Below are 23220 nucleotides of genomic sequence, written 5' to 3' on the forward strand. Positions count from 1 at the left end.
CATAAAGGCCCTTATCTTTGTTTAATTATAATTTCATATAGTCAAAATGTAATTTTTTATACCAGGCTGCCCCAGTGAAAAGTATGTATAAGCTATCATTCACTGAGGTTGTATTGTCTAAGATTTATCTAAGAGAATACATTTACATGTATTATATACCTTAGAAGTTATTTCTATTTCTATTTCAATTTCAAATATCCATAAATTTAACTGGTAATTCCTGTGATTACCAAAGTAAAACCTTTTAATGATAGGTTTCAAAATCCCCTACCAATTGCCCTTTTCACTTGACTTCTATCTCTTAGTCCATTCTGGTCATTTGTTTTGTGGGAACAAATCCACTCATTAGTTTTGCATTTATGGCTTGTCCTATTCTGATTTTGAGATATTCAGCTGGCCATTTTGCTGTCTAAAATAACTCCCATATACTTTATGCCAAACAAAGATCTGATCCATTTTTTAAATGTTGTCTAAGATTCATTTTTTACAGGAAGCTTTCCAAAATGAATTTATATTTTCTATCTAGGTTAGAAAAATACAATTGCATTATTACTTATCACGTGACTTGTCACTATTGATTTTGTTTATTATTTATCTTTACATTTATGGTTTCTTGGTAAAGACAGGGTCAGTGTGTCATATGTTATAATTCAAAGTGCTAACATATATACATGTGGCTGGTAATTATAAGAATTTTCTAGAGGTATTTTGGCACATATATTCATACATAATTTTAAAAAATCACAGTGTGATTTTTTTACATGTGATTTTTACATGGGCAAAAATTACTGCTTTTCTTTTTTCTTTTTCTTTTTGAGATGGAGTCTCACTCTGTTGCCCAGGCTGGAGTGCAGTGGCATGATCTCGGCTTGCTGCAACCTCCACCTCCCGGGTTCAAGCAATTCTCCTGTCTCAGCCTCCCAAGCAGCTGGGATTATAAGCATGAACCACCACTCCGGCTAATTCCTGTATTTTACAGTAGAGATGGGGTTTCACCATGTTGGCCAGGCTGGTCTTGAATTCCTGATCTCAAGTGATCTGCCTCGCTCGGCCTCCCAAAGTGCTGGGATTACAGGTGTGAGCCACTGCACTGGGCCAAAATGATTGTTTTTATTCCCTTCTGGTATCTGAAATTCTAATGTAGGCTGGTAGTACCACTGTAGTCATATGCATGTACACAGCTATTCATTACTACAGATATTTCTCTAAACTAAAAATAAGGGGAATAAATTGATGGTGGTTGTGATAAATGAATCCAACCAAGAAAATCCTCATCTAGAAGCCAGTTCCTATTTTTAAAAAGATTTTAAAATTAATGATTTGGCATCACTGACTAATTTCTAATACTGTATACTAGTAAAAATTCAGGTATTCTAACAAATATTTCAGGTTCCTCTAACTGATTTTCAGAATATGTACGTAATTTAAAAGGGAATTCACATGGAATATTTCAATGTATTTTCTACTGATATAAATCTGTGAATGTATGTATATGCACATGGTTATGTGAGAGAGAGGTAAGTTAAACACAAAAAATTTTAATCCATTCAAATGATAATAATCACATATTAAATCTGAAGCCAAACTGGAACTTACAGGGAAGTATATTTTTATATCTGTTCTTCCTTCTGTTTTCCTTAGTTTGCCCAATTAGACACTGATCCAAAGGTTTTAATTCTTGAAGATTCTGTAAGCAAAAAATGGAAATAAATTTGTTGAGATAAGCAGTAAATTCAGTAATAAATGCAAATACTTTAAATGTGTAGTGTGCAAAATTGGTTGATGAGGGCTGATTCTAGTGTTAAATACAGATGTCCTAAATAAGCCTAAAGTCAACAGTGATTTGTTAAGTCAGCATTGAAATATATTGTTACAAGTATCTTCAATTGAACATGTTGCAGTCAACTTTATGAGACAGAACTTTGTGTCTTAATTTTTAACTTCTGTTTAAAAGTGTTTATATTTTAGAAAAAAATACAATTTAAAAAACCCAACGCTGCCACAAAGTGATGAGCTAGAGCACAATTTATTGACAGTATTGTCTGTGGGGGTTATAGAATATTCCATGTGGGGTATTGTTGTGGTCAGATAGTCCTAGGTTCTAAAGTCAATTCTTGCTCACTTTTCATTCATTCACTCATTCAAAAAATATAATTGCATGCCCACTATATGCAAGGTACTGTAATAAGTGATGGGAATACAGTGGGTGAGCAAGAAGATAGATTTTGCCTCTCCTGGCCTTTACAGCTTATTGGGAGAAAGACACAATAAAGAAGTAAACAAATATTGTAGTATATGTCTTGAAGAAACCAAAAAGCTACTGTGGTAGATAAATCCTTATAAACACTGCTTTAGAAGGGTTGTGATGGAAGTTTTCCAATGGTGACATTTAAATCTAAGAACTTAAAGAAGAAATTATTCCATAGCATGGCAATGAGGAGAGGAAAATACCTTAATTACTGAGCCTCAGTTTCACAGTCTATAATGGAATTAATATTTTGAGGAATATGTACAAAGCAACAAGCACATAGCGGAAGCTCTTATTAAAGTTAACTCCTTTTAGTGGCTACAAAGCTTAGGAAGTAGGCAAATAAGCAGATGGTTTGAAGAAGAGGGGCAAGGTCAACCTCAAAACCACTCTCTTTTCTAGTGCTAAATATGGACGGTGCCATGAGACCACAGGAGCTAGGGCTCTGAGCCATTGCTGCTTTGAACTAGGACACACATTCTTGGAGCTGTATTCAGTTAGAACCTACTGTTAATGATGAAACACGTCTACAATACACTAATTATAAAGTGGATGGCTGAAATTTATACTTGGCCTTTTTTTTTTTTTTTTTTTTTTTTTTTTTTTTAACATTTTTACCTTAACTATGAGGCAGGAAGGATAATCTTCAGGGAAATGTATCAAGTTCCAAGTAGTTAACATTTTAAATCACTATTATTGGAATCCTAATCAGAAAAATTAATTTTCTGCTAGATGTGATAAGGTGGTGCTTTTAGAGTTGGAAAATTTTCAAAATTTCTTCTAATCTTGGGCTAGTAAAGATACATTTTCCTTACAAACTAAATGCATACACCTTGGGAGAGAATCATTGGCAGAAGCCACTTACCTCCAGCTCCTTAGAAGGAATTCCTTGATCTAGCAAACCCCGCAGGACTCGAATGACTGATTTTAAGTTGGCACCCGTGTATTTACCAGAGGGAAGCACTTTGACGACAGGGAGTACAGCGAGCTCCTCGTTTGTCAGAAAGGAATGATCTAATAGGAAGGACAGCAATTTAAAAACAGTTCCTCCAGAACAGATTTAACTAAGTGAACTAATTTCAGCCTATGTTCACCTCATCTTACAAAAGGGAAAGTCTATTTATTTATTTAGAAATAGAATCTTGTTCTATCTCTTTATGAGACAGAACTTTGTGTCTTAATTTTTAACTTCTGTTTAAAAGTGTTTATATTTTAGGAAAAAATACAATTTAAAAAACCCAACTCTGCCAAAAAGTGATGAGTTAGAGCACAATTTATTGACAGTATTGTCTGTGAGGGTTATAGAATATTCCATGTGGGGTGTTGTTGGGGTCAGATAGTCCTAGGTTCTAAAGTCAATTCTAAAGTCAAATGTCACCTAGGATGGAGTACAGTTCTGTAATCACAGCTCACTGCAGCCTTGATCTCCCAGACTCAAGGGATCTTCCTGCCTCAGTCTCCCAAGTAGCTGGGACCACAGTCATGTACCACTCTGTGCCTGGCTAATTTTTAAATATTTTTGAAGAGATGGAGTCTCCCTATGTTGTCCAAGCTGGTCTTGAACTCCTGGCCTCAAGTGATCCTCCTGTCTTGGCTTCCCCAAGTGCTGGGACAAGAGACGCGAGCCACTGCATCTGGCTAGGAAGGTCTTTATGTTACTTTATTTTATATATTTATATATGTGTGTGTGTATATACACATAATAAATATATATGTATATATGTGTATATATAAAAATGTGTGTGTGTGTGTGTGTGTATATATATATTAGCCACTCTACCTGGCTAGGAAGGTCTTTATTTTATTTATTTTATACACACACACACACACACGGTCTGATTCTGTAGCCCACGCTGGAGTGCAAAGGCACAATCACAGCTCAATGCAGCTTCAACCACCTGGCTCAGGTGGTCCTCCCACCTCAGCCTTCCTGGTGGCTGGGACTACAGGTAAGCACCACCACGCCTGGGTCACTTTTTGTATTTTTTTGTAGAGATAGGGTTTTGCCATGTTACCCAACCTGGTCCTGAACTCCTGGGCTCAAGCGATCCGCCTGCCTTGGCCTCCCAAAGTGCTGGGATTCCAGGCATGAGCCATTGTGCCTGGCCAGGAAAGTCTTTAAATACGCAACAACTAATAATATTTCCCCCAGAACAGATTTAATTAACAAATGAACTAATTTCAGCCTATTCTTACCTCATCATACAAAAGGGAAAGTCTTTAAATATGAGAGAATAAATAAGGTAATAGAATTAATAGGTAGGCTGATAACTACAATTAACACAGGGAAGTCTGCCCTAGCACACTCTCACACCCAGCTTTTAAGGAGATACCTCACTGACGTTCAGAAGTGTTTAAGGCTCTTGGCTCTCATTCATCTACAGTTTCTAAAGGAGTTTATGTTGTTTCTTTTTGCTTCTCTTGACTCAAATGGCACTTTTAAAACATTTTTGATAAGGGATTTATCATGGGCAGCCTGGGGACAGCTTGTTTCTTTTCCCTGCAAAACCAGCCATAAAAAGGTAATTGTACTTAGTTCTCAGAATTTCAGAAACAACATAATAGGTAGGCAATTTTTTTTTTTTTTTTTTTTTTTTTTGAGACGGAGTCTCGCTCTGTCGCCCAAGCTGGAGTGCAGTGGCCGGATCTCAGCTCACTGCAAGCTCCACCTCCCAGGTTTACGCCATTCTCCTGCCTCAGCCTCCCGAGTAGCTGGGACTACAGGCGCCTGCCACCTCGCCCGGCTAGTTTTTTGTATTTTTTAGTAGAGACGGGGTTTCACCGTGTTAGCCAGCATGGTCTTGATCTCCTGACCTCGTGATCCGCCCGTCTCGGCCTCCCAAAGTGCTGGGATTACAGGCTTGAGCCACCGCGCCCGGCCTAGGTAGGCAATTTTTTAAAAGAAGTATTCTAGATAACAGTAAATGGGATTCTTTCAACAACAGAACTCTGTTACAGTAAGAGAAGATGAATTTTTCTGAAGAATCCCAAACTTCACAATATTCTCTATTTTATGCTCCCCTGACTCCTTATACACATCACACAGACACACACACTAAAATCTTGATCTCATATATAGAGAAAGGCTTTATAAATGATGGGAAAAGATGAAAAAAATCACAGCACATCAAACAAATACAAAATTGGTATGTGTTAAGACTAACAGACTAATATGTTTTATTTTAAAAAACAAACTTTAGTTAAATAAATACCTTTAAATTGTTACAACAGAGTCAATGGAACCATCATTTTAGCAGATAATTGAGAATTATAATGACAATATCCTTTGCTTCAGTACTTTTACTCTAAAATGTGACCATAAGTAAAATATATGTATATACATTCTTTTTATGAACAGCTTGATTGCAGAAAATCAAATGTATTTTAGATATTTCTTAGCCTAGTTTTTCTTAAATTGGGCTCTGCTGACCCATGGAGGCAAGTATTTCTACATAAGCATTTAAAAATTTTGTTTTAATTTCAAGATAATATAAAAAGCACATTCTAGATCACCTGAATAACCAACTCATAACTAAACACTGAATTATTTCAGTGCCTTGAGTTGCAATGTGTTGCTCACCCTGGCACCAGTAGAGAATGATAATCTAAAATAATGGCATTAAATGTTATTCAAACTGTTCCATAAACATTCTAAGTGCTTCTTATGTTCTCAAATTTGAGAAATGCTGTCCTAAAGTTTTACAAGTATGCTTAGCTGTATTTGAAATTCTAATCTGCATAACATATGCAGCTTAAACTGTTACCCGCTCCCTCCCCACCCAAAAAACCCCAGGAACTCATTACAAAAAATTACCAAATTTAGTTCTATTACTACTTTTCATTTAAATTAGCTTCTAAGAACATGGGGAAAGTAAGAGAGACACTTCAGAAATTCCTTACTATGGGAGATTACTCTAGGAACACTGATTTCTCTCTTCACCATCCATCCTTGGCACAAAGAACTCAAGGGAATTCTTTATTTGCATGGAGAAAGCTATCAAACACCAGGGCCAGTTATCCCTGGCCCATGACCAGCTAATTTTTGTATTTTTAGAAGAGATGGGGTTTTGCCTATTGGTCAGGCTGGTCCAACTCCTGACCTCAGGTGATTAGCCTGCTTCGGCCTTCCAAAGTGCTGGGGTTATAGGCGTGGGCCAGCACACCCAGCCTAAGCTGTTAATTTCTTTAAAAAAAACTAAGACTTTGCTTTGAATGACAAAACCATGTTCTTTCATTATAGTAACACTTCCTGACATGAAATAAGAGGAATGAAACACTGGATAGAATTTCATTTCTCTATTGGCTCAGTAATAACATGCAAAGGCAGTAACAGTGAAACAGACCAATTGATTCCCGATCATAAAAGATACGGTTGGGATTCTAGGATAATAATAATTATTGGCCAGGTGCAGTGGCTCATGCCTGTAATCCCAGCACTTTGGGAGGCCCAGGTGGGTGGATCACCTGAGGTCAGGAGTTAGAGACCAGCCTGGCCAACATGATGAAACCCCATCTCTACTAAAAAGAGAAAAAAATAGCTAGGCGTGGTGGCACGCACCTGTAATCCCAGCTACTCGGGAGGCTGAGGCAGGAGAATTGCTTGAATTCAGGAGATGGAGGTTGCAGTGAGCCAAGACTGTGCCACTGTATTCACCGGCCTGGGCGATGAGCAAGACTCTGTCTCAAAAAAAAAAAAAAAAAAAAAAAAAAAAAAAAAAAAAAAGGGCCCCTTGACTTCTCCTTCCAGAATGGCAAAATTATGACTTCATATTTCCACTTAAAGTATGTATACATGGTCAAACTGAGGGGGCATGCCAAAGATGGCCAAATAGGAACAGCTCCAGCCTCCAGCTCCCAGCGTGAGTGACACAGAAGATGGGTGATTTCTGCATTTTCAACTGAGGTACCGGGTTCATCTCACTGGGGAGTGCTGGACAATCGGTGCTGGTCAGCTGGTGCAGCCCGACCAGTGAGAGCTGAAGCAGGGTGAGGCATCACCTCACCTGGGAAGCACAAGGGGGAAGGGAATCCCTTTTCCTAGCCAAGGGAAACTGAGACACACAACACCTGGAAAATCAGGTAACTCCTACCCTAATACTGTGCTTTACCAAGGGTCTTGGCAAACGGCACACCAGGAGATTATATCCCACACCTGGCCCGGAGGGTCCCACACCCACGGAGCCTCCCTCATTGCTAGCACAGCAGTTGGAGATCTAACTGCAAGGAGGCAGCGAGGCTGGGGGAGGGGCACCCACCATTGCTGAGGCTTAAGTAGGTAAACAAAGCTGCCCAGAAGCTTGAACTGGGTGGAGCCCACCGCAGTTCAAGGAGGCCTGCCTGCCTCTGTAGACTCCTCCTCTGGGCATAGCTAAACAAAAAGAAGCAGAAACCTCGGCAGAGGTTAATGCCCCTGTCTGATAGCTTTGAAGAGAGCAGTGGATCTCCCAGCACGGAAGTTGAGATATGAGAACAGACAGACTGCCTGCACAAGTGGGTCCCTGACCCCTGAGTAGCCTAACTGGGAGACATCCCCCACTAGGTGCAGACCTACACCTCACACCTCACACAGCGGGGTACACCCCTGAGACGAAGCTTCCAGAGCAAGAATCAGACAGCAACACTTGCTGTTCAGCAACATTCTATCTTCTGTAGCCTCTGCTGCTGATACCCAGGCAAACAGGGTCTGGAGTGGACCTCAAGCAAATTCCAACAGACCTACAGCTGAGGGTCCTGGCTGTTAGAAGGAAAACTAACAAACAGAAAGGACACCCACATCAAAACCCCATCAGTACATCACCATCATCAAAGACCAAAGGCAGATAAAACCACAAAGATGGGGAAAAAGCAGTGCAGAAAAGCTGGAAATTAAAAAAATCAGAGCGCATCTCCCCCTCCAAAAGAACACAGCTCATTGCCAGCAATGGAACAAAGCTGGACGGAGAATGACTTTGATGAGTTGAGAGAAGAAGGTTTCAGTCGATCAAACTTCTTAGAGCTAGAGGAGCAGCTACGTAACCAGTGCAAAGAAACTAAAAACCTTGAAAAAATAATGGATGAATGGATAACTAGAATAATCAATGCAGAGGAGACTTTAAAAGAACTGATATAGACAAAAACCATAACATGAAAACTACGTGACAAATGCACAAGCTTCAGTAACTGACTCAATCAACTGGAAGAAAGAGTATCAGCGATTGAAGATCAAATGAATGAAATGAGACGAGAAGAGAAGCATGGAGAAAAAAGAGTAAAAAGAAATGAACGAAGCCTCCAAGAAGTATGGGATTATGTGAAGAGATCAAATCTACATCTGATTGGTGTGCCTGAAAGTGAGGGAGAAAATGGAACCAAGTTGGAAAACACTCTGCAGGATATCATCCAGGAGAACTTCCCCAACCTAGTAAGGCAGGCCAACATTCAAATTCAGTAAATACAGAGAATGCCACAATGATACTCCTCAAGAAGAGCAACTCCAAGACACATAATTGTCAGATTCATCAAAGTTGAAATGAAGGAAAAAATGTTAAGGGCAGCCAGAGAGAAAGGTCAGGTTACACATAAAGGAAAGCCCATCAGACTAACAGCAGATTTCTCAGCAGTAAGCCTACAAGCCAGAAGAGAGTGTGGGCCAATATTCAACATTCTTAAAGAAAATAATTTTCAACCCAGAATTTCATATCCAGCCAAACTAAGCTTCATAAGTTAAGGAGAAATAAAATTCTTAACAGATAAGCAAATGCTTAGAGATTTTGTCACCACCAAGCCTGCCCTACAAGAGATCCTGAAGGAAGCACTAAACATGGAAAGGAACAACAGGTAACAGCCATTGCAAAAACATGTCAAAATGTAAAGTCCATCAATGCCAGGAAGAAACTGCATCAACTAGCGAGCAAAATAACCAGCTAATATCATAATGACAGGATCAAGTTCACACATAACAATATTAACCTTAAATGTAAATGGACTAAATGGTCCAATTAAAAGACACAGACTGGCAAATTGGATAAAGAGTCAAGACCCATCAGTATGCTGTATTCAGGAGACCCATCTCACATGCAGAGATACACATAGGCCCAAAATAAAGGGATGGAGGAAGATCTACCAAGCAAATGGAAAATGAAAAAAAAGGAGGGGTTGCAATCCTAGACTCTGATAAAACAGACTTTAAACCATTAAAGATCAAAAGAGACAAAGAAGGCCATTACATAATGGTAAAGGGATCAATTCAACAGGAAGAGCTAACTATCCTAAATATATATGCACCCAATACAGGAGCACCCAGATACATACAGCAAGTCCTCAGAGACTTACAAAGAGGCTTAGACTCCCATACAATAATAATGGGAGACTTTAACACCCCACTGTCAACAGATCAATGAGACAGAAAGTTAACAAGGATATCCAGCAATTGAACTCAATTCTGCACCAAGTGGACCTAATAAACATCTACAGAACTCTCCACCCCAAATCAATAGAATATACATTCTTCTCAGCACCACATCACACTTATTCCAAAATTGACCACATAGTTGGAAGTAAAGCACTCCTCAGCAAATGTAAAAGAACAGAAATTATAACAAACTGTCTCTCAGACCACAGTGCAATCAAACTAGAACTCAGGACTAAGAAACTCAATCAAAACTGCTCAACTACATGGAAACCGAACAACCTGCTCCTGAATGACTATTGGGTACATAACGAAATGAAGGCAGAAATAAAGATGTTTTTTTGAAACCAATGAGAACAAAGATACAATATACCAGAATCACTGGGACACATTTAAAGCAGTGTGTAGAGGGAAATTTATAGCACTAAATGCCCACAAGAGAAAGCAGGAAAGATCTAAAATTGACACTCTAACATCACAAATAAAAGAACTAGAGAAGCAAGAGCAAACACATTCAAAAGCTAGCAGAAGGCAAGAAATAACTAAGATCAGAGAACTGAAGGAGACAGAGACACAAAAAACCCTCCAAAAAATCAATGAATCCAGGAGCTTGTTTTTTGAAAGATCTACAAAATTGATAGACCGCTAGCAAGACTAATAAAGAAGAAAAGAGAGAAGAATCAAAGAGTTGCAATAAAAAATGATAAAGGGGATATCACTACCGATCCTACAGAAATACAAACTACCATCAGAGAATACTATAAACACCTCTACGCAAATAAACTAGAAAACCTAGAAGAAATGGATAATTTTCTGGACACTTAAACTCTCCCAAGACTAAACCAGGAAGAAGTTGAATCCCTGAATAGACCAATAGCAGGCTCTGAAATTGAGGCAATAATTAATAGCCTACCAACCAAAAAAAGTCCAGGACCAGATGATTCACAGCTGAATTCTACCAGAGGTACAAGGAGGAGTTGGTACCATTCCTTCTGAAACTATTCCAATCAATAGAAAAAGAGGGAATCCTCCCTAACTCATTTTATGAGGCTAGCATCATCTTGATACCAAAGCCTGGCAATAAACGTAATCCAGCATATAAACAGAACCAAATACAAAAACCACATGATTATCTCAATAGATGCAGAAAAGGCCTTTGACAAAATTCAACAGCCCTTCGTGCTAAAAACTCTCAATAAATTCGGTATTGATGGAACGTATCTCAAAAGAATAAGAGCTATTTATGACAAACCCACAGCCAGTATCAGAATGGGTAAAAACTGCAAGCATTCCCTTTGAATGCCCGCCTGTAATCCCAGCTACTCGGGAGGCTGAGGCAGGAGAATTGCTTGAACAGGGGAGGTGGAGGTTGCAGTGAGCCAAGATTATGCCACTGCACTCCCAGTTTCCGTTTCAAAAAAAAAAAAAACAAATAATGTATACATATGGTAAAATAGCATATCCATATAGTCTGAAAATCATCACTTAAAAACAACTTATTTTCCCAATTCATTATTTTTGAGGAAAAAACTCATTACAATTCTTGCCTTTATCAGAATCTTCATAGTTTGTTCTCTCTGTTGGCAACTCATCACTTCCCCATGTTATTGCATCATCATCAGTCTTCTTTTCTTGTGACTTCTGAATTAAGCTATGAAAACAAAACACATTTGTAACATTTTCTTCATTTTTGTACTCAAATTAAACATTACAGCCCTGAATGATTTTCTCTACAATTATTACAGTATTTTAAAATAGAATGATTAAGAAAACCAAATCCACAATTCTTAAAATTTATTGGTAGATGTAAACAACTGAGACGTAGAATGGTTTAATACAGTTTTAAAATTTATCCTTGGACAGATCCCAAGTCTTTGAACTTCAGACTGAAGGAGTCCATTTGAGGATGTAGAAGGTGGTGGTTTTATTTCTATCCTTCAACATGGATGAGTGATTACAATTGTATTGGCGTATAGCTTTCTCCTTCTTTTCAGCAGCTGCCCACTATTGCAAAATACCAATGTATCTTAATTTATTTAAAGAAGTCTCTGTTGACGGGTATAGCCTTTTGCTACAACAGGAGGCCAGAAGGACACTCCTGTACCTGGGCACTCACTTAATGTAATGAAGCCCAGTACAAGTTCTCAATATTTTGGGAGTGCAAAACAGATGGTAAGGTGGATGGCTTTGGTAAGGTGGATGGCTAGGAGAGAGAAACTAGGTAGGAGAACGGTGTTTAGTGCTAAGGTGAGGTGAAAAAGGATACATAAAAGCCTGAATACATTTTGAACTTTCTGATATTCAGGGGGAACAAAGCAGAGTACTTTTATCCGATGACATTAGTATACACCAGGACATGGACTAATGCTCCCAAGATGTCAACAGGGCAGCAATTATGCTGCTTTTATGACAGATGTTTCCCCCTGTTCTAACTCACTGTGGGTGACAACACTTATTTTGCTGGGTTAAAAAGCTCTATATCCATGAAATGTCTGGGAAAGTTTCAGTAGAGAGTTCTCCTCTTGTGTGACAATGTTCCTGCTCATTCCTCTCATCAAACAAGGCAATTTTGTGAGCTTCAGTGGAAAATTACTAGGAATCCATCTTAGAGCCCTTATTTGGCTCCTTCTGACTTTTTGTTCCTCAATCTCAAAAAATCTGTAAAGGGCATGCATTTTTCTTCAGTTAATAATGTAAAAAAGACTGCATTGATATGGTTAAATTGGCAGGATCTTCTGTGTTTTAGGGATGAATTAAATGGCTAGTATCGTCACCTACAAAAGTGTGCTAAACTTGATGGAGCTTATGTTAATAAAGTTTATATTTTACATTTTTATCTTTTAACTCTATTTTTTCATGAACTTTCTGAAGTCCCCTCATATATATGAAACCTTTCCCTCACATATATTTTGGTTAAAAAAGACCTTATTTTATAATTAGAAATTGTTTAAAACATATTTTTGTGGGTTTTAAAAAACTTTCTTTTTTTTTTTTTGTTTCATATTCTCTTTAAAAATTTGTAAATTTTTAAAGTATAGAAAAATAGAGAAACTGAAAAATAAATGACCCATAACCCAACATGAGAAGACAGTCACTATCATGATTATTGGCACATTTCCATTAGTTCACTCTTTCATTCATTTTTTCCCATGGTTAAGAGAATATCGCTTTTTTGAAGCAATGGTATAATAAACACATTTTCACATGTCACTAGAATCTCCTAGTAACAAAAATTTTAAAACTTTTTTTTTTTTTTTGAGACAGTGTCTCGCTCTGTTGCCCAGGCTGGAGTACAGTGGCGTGATCTCGGCTCACTGTAACATCCACCTCCCGGGTTCCAGTAATTCTCCTGCCTTAGCCTCCTGAGTAGCTGGGATTACAGACACACGTCACCACACCCAGCTAATTTTTATATTTTTAGTAGAGACGGGGTTTCACCATGTTGGCCAGACTGGTCTCCAACTCCTGGCCTCAAGTGATCCGCCCATCTCAGCCTCCCAAAGTTCTGGGATTACAGGCATGAGACACTACGCCTGGGTTTTTGTCTTTTTAGTAGAGAACGGGGTTTCACCATGTTGGCCAGGCTAGTCTTGAACTCCTGACCTCAGGTGATCCGCCAGCCTCAGCCTCCCAAAGCACTGGGATTACAGGCATGAGCCACTGCACCTGGCCTGAAAAATTTAAAGCATTCTTAATATTCAACCATAGTTTCATAATTTACTCAACAATGCTTATTTTACTCAGAGCATTTATAGACAGACAGACAGATAGATAGAAGCATTATGGATACTTTGCAAATTATTTTCTTACCTTTCACTTTTTACTTTTTCTTCACAATATTCTTCACAGCCATTCATTTTGGTGGGCTACAATAAAAATAAATAAGAATCAAATCAGCCCATTGTAACAAAAAAATCAATCTCATACTATTTTTTTTCCTGTTAGTTATTTCCTATATTTACTGTTATTGTTCATCTTTATATTACAAAGACACATAGGACATTCAATTAATACACTCCAAAGAGTGGCTGAGACATCAGTGGCCCAACAGTCTTTGCTGTTCCCACTTAGTTATCTTCACACTCATCTTGGCTTTTCATTTTTTTAAAGAGATGGAGTCTGTTGCCTGGGCTGGAGTTCAGTGGTACAATCATGACTCATTGTAACCTCAAACTCTTGGGCTCAAGCAATCCTCCCCCCTCAGCCTCCTGAGTACTAGGGACTACAGGTGTATGCCACCATGCCTGGTTAATTTAAATTTTTTTTTTTTTCTGTAGAGATGGAATCTCACTATGTTGCCCAGGCTGGTCTTAAACTCCTAGCCTTGAGTCGCTCTCCTGCCTTAGCCTCCCAAAGTTTTGGGATTACAGGTGTCAGCCATTGCAGCCAGCTTGGCCTTCATTTCTTATCTTAAAAATATTAATAGGAAAGAGGTAAAGAGGAAAAAAGATGAAAGTGTGAATTAATGATTATTTAGATATGCACGTTTGGTATATGCTTTTCTACTACTTCAATTTTAAAATCTTAAAAAAGCTTTGAGAAAATCTTAGTAGTTTCAAAGATGTTAAATTATAATATATTGCCCCTTTATCATTAAAGATTAATCAACTCATACTTTAACTGAGTATGGTATGTTTCAAAGATCCAAATACTGCAGCAGGAGCAGTTTGCTACAATTAGAAAGAGATGTCAAATTGTATCCTTTTTTGGTTATACTTCGAGTTCTGGGGTACATGTGCATACCATGCAGGTTTGTTACATAGGTATACATGTGCCTTGTTGGTGTGCTGTACCCATAAACTCATCATTTACATTAGGTATTTCTCCTAATGCTATCCCTCCCCCAATCCCCCACACCCGTGACAGGCCCTGGTGTGTGACGTTCCCCGCCCTGTGTCCATGTGTTCTCATTGTTCAGCTCCCACCTATGAGTGAGAACATGTGGTGGTTGGTTTTCTGTCCTTGTGATAGTTTGCTTAGAATGATGGTTCCTAGCTTCATCCATGTCCCTGCAAAGGACATGAACTCATCCTGTTTTAAGGCTGCATAGTATTCCATGGTGTATATGTGCCACCTTTTCTTTATTCAGTCTATCATTGATGGACATTTGGGTTGGTTCCAAGTCTTTGCTACTGTGAACAGTGATGCAAAAAACATACGTGTACATGTGTCTTTATGGTAGCATGATTTATAATTCTTTGGGTATATACCCGGTAATGGGATCGCTGGGTCAAAGAGTATTTCTAGTTCTAGATCCTTGAGGAATCACCACACTGTCTTCCACAAACATTGAACTACTTTACACTCCCACCAACAGTGTAAAAGTGTTCCTATTTCTCCACATCCTCTCCAGCTTCTGCTGTTCCCTGACTTTTTAATGATAGCCATTCTTTTTTTTTTTTTTTTTTTTTTTTTTACAGACTAATTTCTTTATTGAAATAAAGATGGAATATATATGGGAAACTCCTCAACAAAGTACTAGCAACACAAATCAAGCAACATACAAAAAGAATAAGACACTATAACCAAGTGGGATTTATTCCAGGAATGCAAAGTTGGCTTAATATATGAAAATAAATTAATATAATACATCATATCGATGGGATAAAGGATGAAAAACCATGGTAATCTCAATTAATGCAGGAAAAGCATTTGACAAAATTTAATACCTTTCATGATAAGAAAACATTCAATAAACTAGGAACAGAAGGGAACTTCAGGCTGAGTGTGGTGGCTCATGCCTGTTATCCCAGTACTTTGGGAGGCCAGGGTGGGCAGATCACCTGAGGTCAGGAGTTTGAGACCAGCTTGGCCAACATGGTGAAATACTTTCTCTACTAAAAAATTTAAAAAATTAGCCAGGTGTGGTGGTGTGCACCTGTAATCCCAGCTATTCAGGAGGCTGAGGCAGGAAAATAATTTGAATTCATGGGGCAGAGGTGCAGTGAGACGAGATCATGTCACTGCACACCAACCTGGGTGATAGAGCCAGACTCTGTCTCAAATTAAAAAAAGAAGGGCACTTACTCGATCTGATAAAGGCTATCTTAAAAAAACCCACACGCAACATATTTAATGTAACTAAAGGCATTTTTCTCCTAAAATCAGGAACAAGACAAGGATGTTTCTCTCATCACTTCTATTTAAGACTGTATGGCAGGTCCTAGTCATAGCAATCAAGAAAAAGAAATAAAAGGCATCTGGACTGGAAAGGAAGAAGTAAAACTAAATCTATTTGCAGGTGACATGAATGATCGCCATTCTAACTGGCATGAGATGGTATCTCATTGTGGTTTTGATTTGCATTTCTCTGATGACTAGTGACAATGAGAATTTTTTCACATGTCTCTTGGCTGCATAAATGTCTTCTTTTGAGAAGTGTCTGTTCATATCCTTTGCCCACTTTTTGATGGGATTCTTTTTTTCCTTGTAAATTTATTTAAGTTGTTTGTAGATTCTGGATACTAGTCCTTTGTCAGATGGGTAGATTGCAAAAACTGTTCACTCTAATGATAGTTTCTTTTGCTGTGCAGAAGCTCTTTAGTTTAATTAGATCCCATTTGTCTGTTTTGGCTTTTGTTGCCATGGCTTTTGTTGTTTTAGTCATGAAGTCTTTGCCCATGCCTATGTCCTGAATGATATTGCCTAGGTTTTCTTCTAGGGTTTTTATGGGGTTAGGTCTTACATTTAAGTCTGTAATCCATCTTGAGTTAATTTTTGTATATGGTGTAAGGAAGGAATCCAGTTTCAGTTTTTCTACATATGGCTATCCAGTTTTCCCAGCTCCGTTTATTAAATAGGGAATCCTTTCCCCATTGATTGTTTTTGTCAGGTTTGTCAAAGATCAGATGGTTGTAGATGTGTGGTATTATTTCTAAGGCCTCAGTTCTGTTCCATTGGTCTATGTATCTGTTTTGGTACCAGTACCATGCTGTTTTGGTTACTGTAGCTTTGTAGTGTAGTTTGAAGTCAGGTAGTGTGATGCCTCCAGTTTTGTTCTTTTTGCTTAGGATTGTCTTCGCTATGTGGGCTCTTTTTGGGTTCCATATGAACTTTAGTTTTTTCCAATTCTGTGAAGAAAGTCAGTGGTAGCTTGATGGGGATAGCATTGAATCAATATATTACCTTGGGCAGTATAGCCATTTTCACAATATTGATTCTTCCTATCCATAAGCATGGAATGTTCTTCCATTTGTTTGTGTCCTCTTTTATTTCATTGAGCAGTGGTTTGTAGTTCTGCTTGAAGAGGTCCTTCACATCCATTGTAAGTTGGATTCCTAGGTATTTTATTCTCTTTGTAGTAATTGTGAATGGGAGTTCATGCATGATTTGGCTCTCTGTCTACTATTGGTGTACAGGAATACTTGTGATTTTTGCACATTGATTTTGTATCCTGATAGTTTACTGAAGTTGCTTATCTGTTTAAGGAGATTTTGGGCTGAGACAATGGGGTTTTCTAAATATACAATCATGTCATCTGCAAACAGAGACAATCTGACTTCCTCTTTTTGTAACTGAACATCCTTTATTTCTTTCTCTCACCTGATTTCCCTAGCCAGAACTTCCAATACTGTATTGAATAGGAGTGGTGAGAGAGGGCATCCTTATCTTGTGCTGGTTTTCAAAGGGAATGCTTCCAGTTTTTGCCCATTCAGTATGATATTGGCTGTGAATATGTCATAAATAGCTGTTATTATTTTGAGATACATTCCATCAATACCTAGTTTATTGAGAGTTTTTAGTATGAAGGGCTGTTGAATTTTGTCAAAGGCCTTTTCTGCATCTATTGAGATAATTATGTGGTTTTTGTCGATGGTTCTGTTTATGCAATGGATTATGTTTACTGATTTGCATCCTAGGGATGAAGCTGAGTTGATTGTGATGGATAAGCTTTTTGATGTGCTGCTGGATTCGGTTTGCCAGTATTTTATTGAGGATTTTTGCATCAATGTTCACCAGGGATATTAGCCTAAAATTCTCTTTGTTGTGTCTCTGCCAGGCTTTGGTATCAGGATGATGCTAGCCTCATAAAATGAGTTAGGGAGGATTCCCTCTTTTTTTTTATTGATTGGATTAGTTTCAGAAGGAATGGTACCAGCTCTCTTTTGTACCTCTGGTAGAATTTGACTGTGGTTGGTAGGCTATTAATTTTTGCCTCAATTTCAGAGCCTGTTATTGGTCTATTCAGAGATTCAATTTCTTCTTGGTTTAGTCTTGGGAGGGTGTATGTGTCCAGGAATTTATCCATTTCTTCTAGATTTTGTAGTTTATTTGCATAGAGGTGTTTATGGCATTCTCTGATGGCAGTTTGTATTTCTGTGGGATCGGTGGTGATATCCCCTTTATCATTTTTTATTGCATCTATTTGATTCTTCTCTCTTTTCTCCTTATTAGTCTTGCTAGTGGTGTATTTTGTTGATCTTTTCAAAAAAGTAGCTCTTGGATTCATTGATTTTTCGAAGGGTTTTTTGTGTCTCTGTCTCCTTCAGTTCTGCGCCGATCTTAGGTATTTCTTGCCTTCTGCTAGCTTTTGAATGTGTTTGCTCTTGCTTCTCTAGTTCTTTTAATTGTGATGTTAGGGTGTTGATTTTAGATCTTTTCTGCTTTCTCTTGTGAGCATTTAGTGCTATAAATTTCCCTCTACACACTGCTTTATATGTGCCCCAGAGATTCAGGTACATTGTGTCTTTGTTCTCATTGGTTTCAAAGAACATCTTTATTTCTGCCTTCGTTTTGTTATGTACCCACTAGTCATTCAGGAGCAGGTTGTTCAGTTTTCAGGTAGTTGTTTGGTTTTGAATGAGTTTATTAATCCTAAATTCTAATATGATGGCACTGTGGTCTGAGAGACAGTTTGTTACAATTTCTGTTCTTTTACATTTGCTGAGTAGTGTTTTACTTCCAATTATGTGTTCAATTTTAGAGTAAGTGTGATGTGGTACTGAGAAGAATGTATATTCTGTTGATTTGGAGTGGAGAGTTCTCTAAATATCTATTACGTCCACTTGGTACAGAGCTGAGTTCAAGTCCTGGATATCCTTGTTAACCTTCTGTCTCGCTGATCTGTCTAATATTGACAGCGGGGTGTTAAAGTCTCCCATTATTATTGTATAGGAGTATAAGTCTCTTTGTAGGTCTCTAAAGACTTGCTTTATGAATCTGGGTGCTCCTGTATTGGGTGCATATATATTTAGGATATTTAGCTCTTCTTGTTGAATTGATCCTTTTACCATTATGTAATGGATTTCTTCATCTTTTTTGATCTTTGTTGGTTTAAAGTCTGTTTTATCGGAGACTAGGATTGCAACCCCTGCTTTTTTTTTTGTTTCCATTTGCTTGGTAGATCTTCCTCCATCCCTTTATTTTGAGGTTATGCACATCACTGCATGTGAGATGGGTCTCCTGAATACAGCACACCGATAGGTCTTGACTCTTTATCCTATTTGCCAATCTGTGTCTTTAATTGGGGCATTTAGTCCATTTACATTTAAGGTTAATATTGTTATGTGTGAATGTGATCCTGTCATTATGATGTTATCTGGTTATTTTGCCTGTTAATTGATGCAGTTTCCTCATAGCGTCGATAGTCTTTACCATTTGGGGTGTTTTTGCAGTGGCTGGTACTAGTTGTTCCTTTCCATGTTTAGTGCTTCCTTCAGGAGCTCTTGTAAGGCAGGCCTGGTGGTGACAAAATCTCTCAGCATTTGCTTATCTGTAAAGAATTTTATTTCTCCTTAACTTATGAAGCTTAGTTTGACTGGATATGAAATTCTGGGTTGAAAATTATTTTAAGAATGTTGAATATTGGCCCCCACTCTCTTCTGGCTTGTAGGCTTTCTGCTGAGAGATCCATTGTTATTCTGATGGGCCTCCCTTTGTGGGTAACCTGAACTTTCTCTCTGGCTGCCTTAACATTTTTTCCTTCGTTTCAACCTTGGTGAATCTGATAATTACGTGTCTTGGGGTTGTTCTTCTCTAGGAGTATCTTTGTGGTGTTCTCTGTATTTCCTGAATTTGAATGTCAGCCTGCCTTGCTAGGTTGGGGAAGTTCTCCTGAGTAATATCCTGAAGAGTGTTTTCCAACTTGGTTCCATTCTCCCTGTCCTTTCCAGTACACCAATCAAATATAGATTTGGTCTTTTCACATAGTCCCATATTTCTATGAGTGTTTGTTTGTTTCTTTTCACTCTTTTTTCTCTAATCTTCTTGCTTTATTTCATTAATTTGATCTTCAATCACCGATATCCTTTATTTTACTTGATTGAATCGGCTACTGAAGCTCATGCATGCATCATGAAGTTCTCGTGCCATGGTTTTCAGCTCCATCAGGTCATTTAAGGTCTTATCTACACTGTTTATTCTAGTTAGCCATTTGTCTAACTTTTTTTCAAGGTTTTTAGCTTTCATGTGATGGGTTAGAACATGCTCCTTTAGTTTGGAGTAGTTTGTTATTACCGAACTTCTGAAGCCTGTTTCTGTCAACTCGTCAAACTCATTCTCTGTTCAGTTTTGTTCCCTTGCTGGCGAGGGGCTGCGATCCTTTGAAGGAGAAGAGGCGCTCTGGTTTTTGGAATTTTCCGCTTTTCTGCTCTGGTTTCTCCCCATCTTTGTGGTTTTCTTTACCTTTGTTCTTAGATGTTGGTGACCTACAGATAGGGTTTTGGAGTGGATGACCTTTTTGTTGATGTTGATGCTATTCCTTTCTGTTTGCTAGTTTTCCTTCAGTCAGGCCCCTCAGCTGCAGGTCTGTTGGAGTTTGCTGGAGGTCCACTCCAGACCCTGTTTGCCTGAGTATCACCAGCAGAGGCTGTAGAATAGCAAATATTGCTGCCTGATCTTTCCTCTGGAAGCTTCGTCCCAGAGGGGCACCCGCCTGTTTGAGGTGTCTGTTGACCCCTACTGAGAGGTGTATCACAGTCAGGCTACATGGGGATCAGGGACCCACTTGGGGAGGCAGTCTATCTGTTCTCAGAGTTTGAATGGTGTGCTGAGGGAACCACTGCTCTCTTCAGAGCTGTCAAACAGGGACGTTTAAGTCTGGAGAAGCTGTCTGCTGCCTTTTGTTCTGCTCTGCCCTGCCCCCAGAGGTGGAATCTAGAGAGGCAGTAGGCCTTGCTGAGCTGCGGTGGGCTCCGTCCCATTTGAACTTCCCAGCAGCTTTGTTTACACTGTGAGCTACTCAAGCCTCAGCAATGGTGGATGCCCCCCACTGGTCAAGCTGCAGTGTTGCAGGTTGATCTCAGACGGCTGCACTAGCAGTGAGCAAGGCTCCGTGGGCATGGGACCTGCTGAGCCAGACACTGGAGGGTATCTTCTGGTCTGCTGGTTGCTGGGTCTGTGGGAAACGCGCAGTATATGGTCAGGGGTGTACCGTTTCTCCAGGTACAGTCTGTCACAGCTTTCCTTGGCTAGGAAAGGGAAATCCCCTGACCCCTTGTGCTTCCTGGGTGAGGTGATGCCCCACCCTGCTTTAGCTCACCCTCCATAGGCTGCACCCACTGTCCAATGAGTCCCATTGAGATGAATCAGATACCTCAGTTGGAAACGCAGAAATCACCCATCTTCTGCATTGATCTTGCTAGGAGCTGCAGACCGGAGCTGTTCCTATTCGGCCATTTTGGAAGCAACCACCCCCAAATTTTATTCTTAAATGGTTAGTAAATTATACGATTGAACCTTTATCAGGACAAATTTTCTTAACAAATAGGAAATTCCCTTGAAGACCCTGAATTATCTGGCCCCTGTCTACTTTTATAATCTCCCCTTTACCCACTAGGCTTCAAATTCATGGGTCTTTTAGTTCTTCAAAATCACTCATCCCTTCTTACTACAAAGCCCTTCTGATGGTGTCTTCTCCTCCTGAAGATGTTTTCTATCCACCCAATCTAAAGCAGGTTTCCTTGGTTATTCTTTTTTTTGTGTGTTGGCACTTAAAAACAACAAACAAACTTCACAGACCTTAACGCAACTTGTAATTACATATTTATTTGTGTGTTTGATTTTTTCCTCCTTTCCTCTCCATTAGTAAGCTCTTACCAAGGCAGGAATCATGTCGGTCTGTTCACCACTGTGTGCCCACACACGCTTATGTCTGAGACCTAGTTTATTACATCCACTTAATAAAAATGACACCTGTAATATGACCTTTCAGTTACAGACTTTGTAGAGTTAAAAAGTACCATAATTAAATTACCCTGATAATAATTTCAATTTAGTTGATGTAAATGTAGAACTTCTACAGTAGAAGGAAAAAGGTTTTAATCCACTGTCAACTGAAAGGAAATTTCCTAGACCTCATCTGTTTTAAGAAGCTGCTCATTTTAGTCTGGATTAAATTTTTTTTCCAACTAAAGTCATTTGCATTTCTTATTTCCCATTACAATCCTGGTCTAAGAATATAGCATGTGTATAATGATTTTAGAAAGTACAAAGCCTTTTATAAGAGTCAAATGCTGTTATAAATATGAAAATTTTAATAATACTATTATTAAATGAAAATGGTGAGGTAAAACTCAATTAGAAATAAGCTACAGTGATACCTGTACTAACCAATTACCACTATTTTTGTAAAGTTCACTTGTGTATGGGGGAGGGTTGGTTAAGAAGATTGGCCTTCAGTTTCTTGTCAGTATGGACTGAAGGACCTTTGGAAGAGGAGGCAGCTGTGGTACTGCCTCACCAAATATATTTAAGATTTTTTAAAAGAGTGGTCAGCCCATTTGAAGGTTATTTTACAATCCTAGTGCTCAAGGACTCCAGATCCAGTAACTTGAGAGAAGAGGAACTATCTCCTGGATCTAGGATGAACTACATAATTTGCAGTGCCAGGAGCCATATGCAAATAAGAGATCTCTTGTTAAAAACTTATTAAGAACTTCAAGTTGGTGATGGTACAGCACTATAGCATATTCGAGGTAGGAGGCTCTTATAAGCACAGGGTTCTGAGTGATTGCACTGGCTGAATGCCCATAAAGCCAGTCCTTCTGAGATCCAACAGTCAAGCAGAATTATCCTCAGGTGCCGGAGAGTCACTAAAAGTTTTTGCCTTGTTTTTGCTTAAGAAATTAAAAACACTACATAAGAAGAATATGTTTGAAGAAATTAAAACCATTAAAAAATAACCAGAATTAGAAAGCATATTGATTCATTTCAGTGGCAAGAGATGTGGAAAGATCAAATTCCTTGGCATGGCATGTAAGTCACTTCATGAACTAACACCTTGCCTATCTTTTTAGGCTTAGCTTTCAAGACACCCTGTGATACCCTACTTGCAATGACTGAGTGTCCTGAATGTTCCAGGCTCATCTATACCTTCATTCCTCTGCTAAAGCAGCTCCACAGTATGTATGGAATGCTCTTTCCTAGCTTATCTTAACTATCAAACATCTTTAAGATGCTAATTCTCTAGAAAGCTTTAATAACTTTATCCACCTACTCCTGTGTAGCCCCGACCATTTTCCCCCTTCTTTGTAGCTCTCGCTGAACTCCATATAAACATTTAATAGAATATGTTTCTACAGCTTTTTAAAAATTACATTTACTTATTTACATGTGTACTTCTCTCAAGTTGACTACCAGAGTGGAC

At 38.7% G+C, this 23220-nt stretch overlaps 1 protein-coding gene across 10 annotated transcripts in view; it reads right to left on the reverse strand.

The window, feature by feature from the left end:
- The window catches only part of LOC105479667 (protein tyrosine phosphatase non-receptor type 13), a 225357-nt gene that overhangs the window by 7406 nt on the left and 194731 nt on the right, over positions 1-23220 (reverse strand). For all 10 annotated transcript variants that reach the window (XM_011737771.2, XM_011737770.2, XM_011737769.2 and 7 more), the window contains 4 exons: positions 13446-13501; positions 11183-11286; positions 3114-3262; positions 1597-1687 (listed from right to left, as the gene is read on the reverse strand). In XM_011737771.2, the coding sequence (XP_011736073.2) occupies positions 1597-1687; positions 3114-3262; positions 11183-11286; positions 13446-13501 (400 nt within the window). The remainder of the gene's footprint in view (positions 1-1596; positions 1688-3113; positions 3263-11182; positions 11287-13445; positions 13502-23220) is intronic.

This window comes from Macaca nemestrina, chromosome 3 (genome assembly GCF_043159975.1).
Source record: "Macaca nemestrina isolate mMacNem1 chromosome 3, mMacNem.hap1, whole genome shotgun sequence".
Classification (NCBI taxonomy): Eukaryota; Metazoa; Chordata; class Mammalia; order Primates; family Cercopithecidae; genus Macaca; species Macaca nemestrina.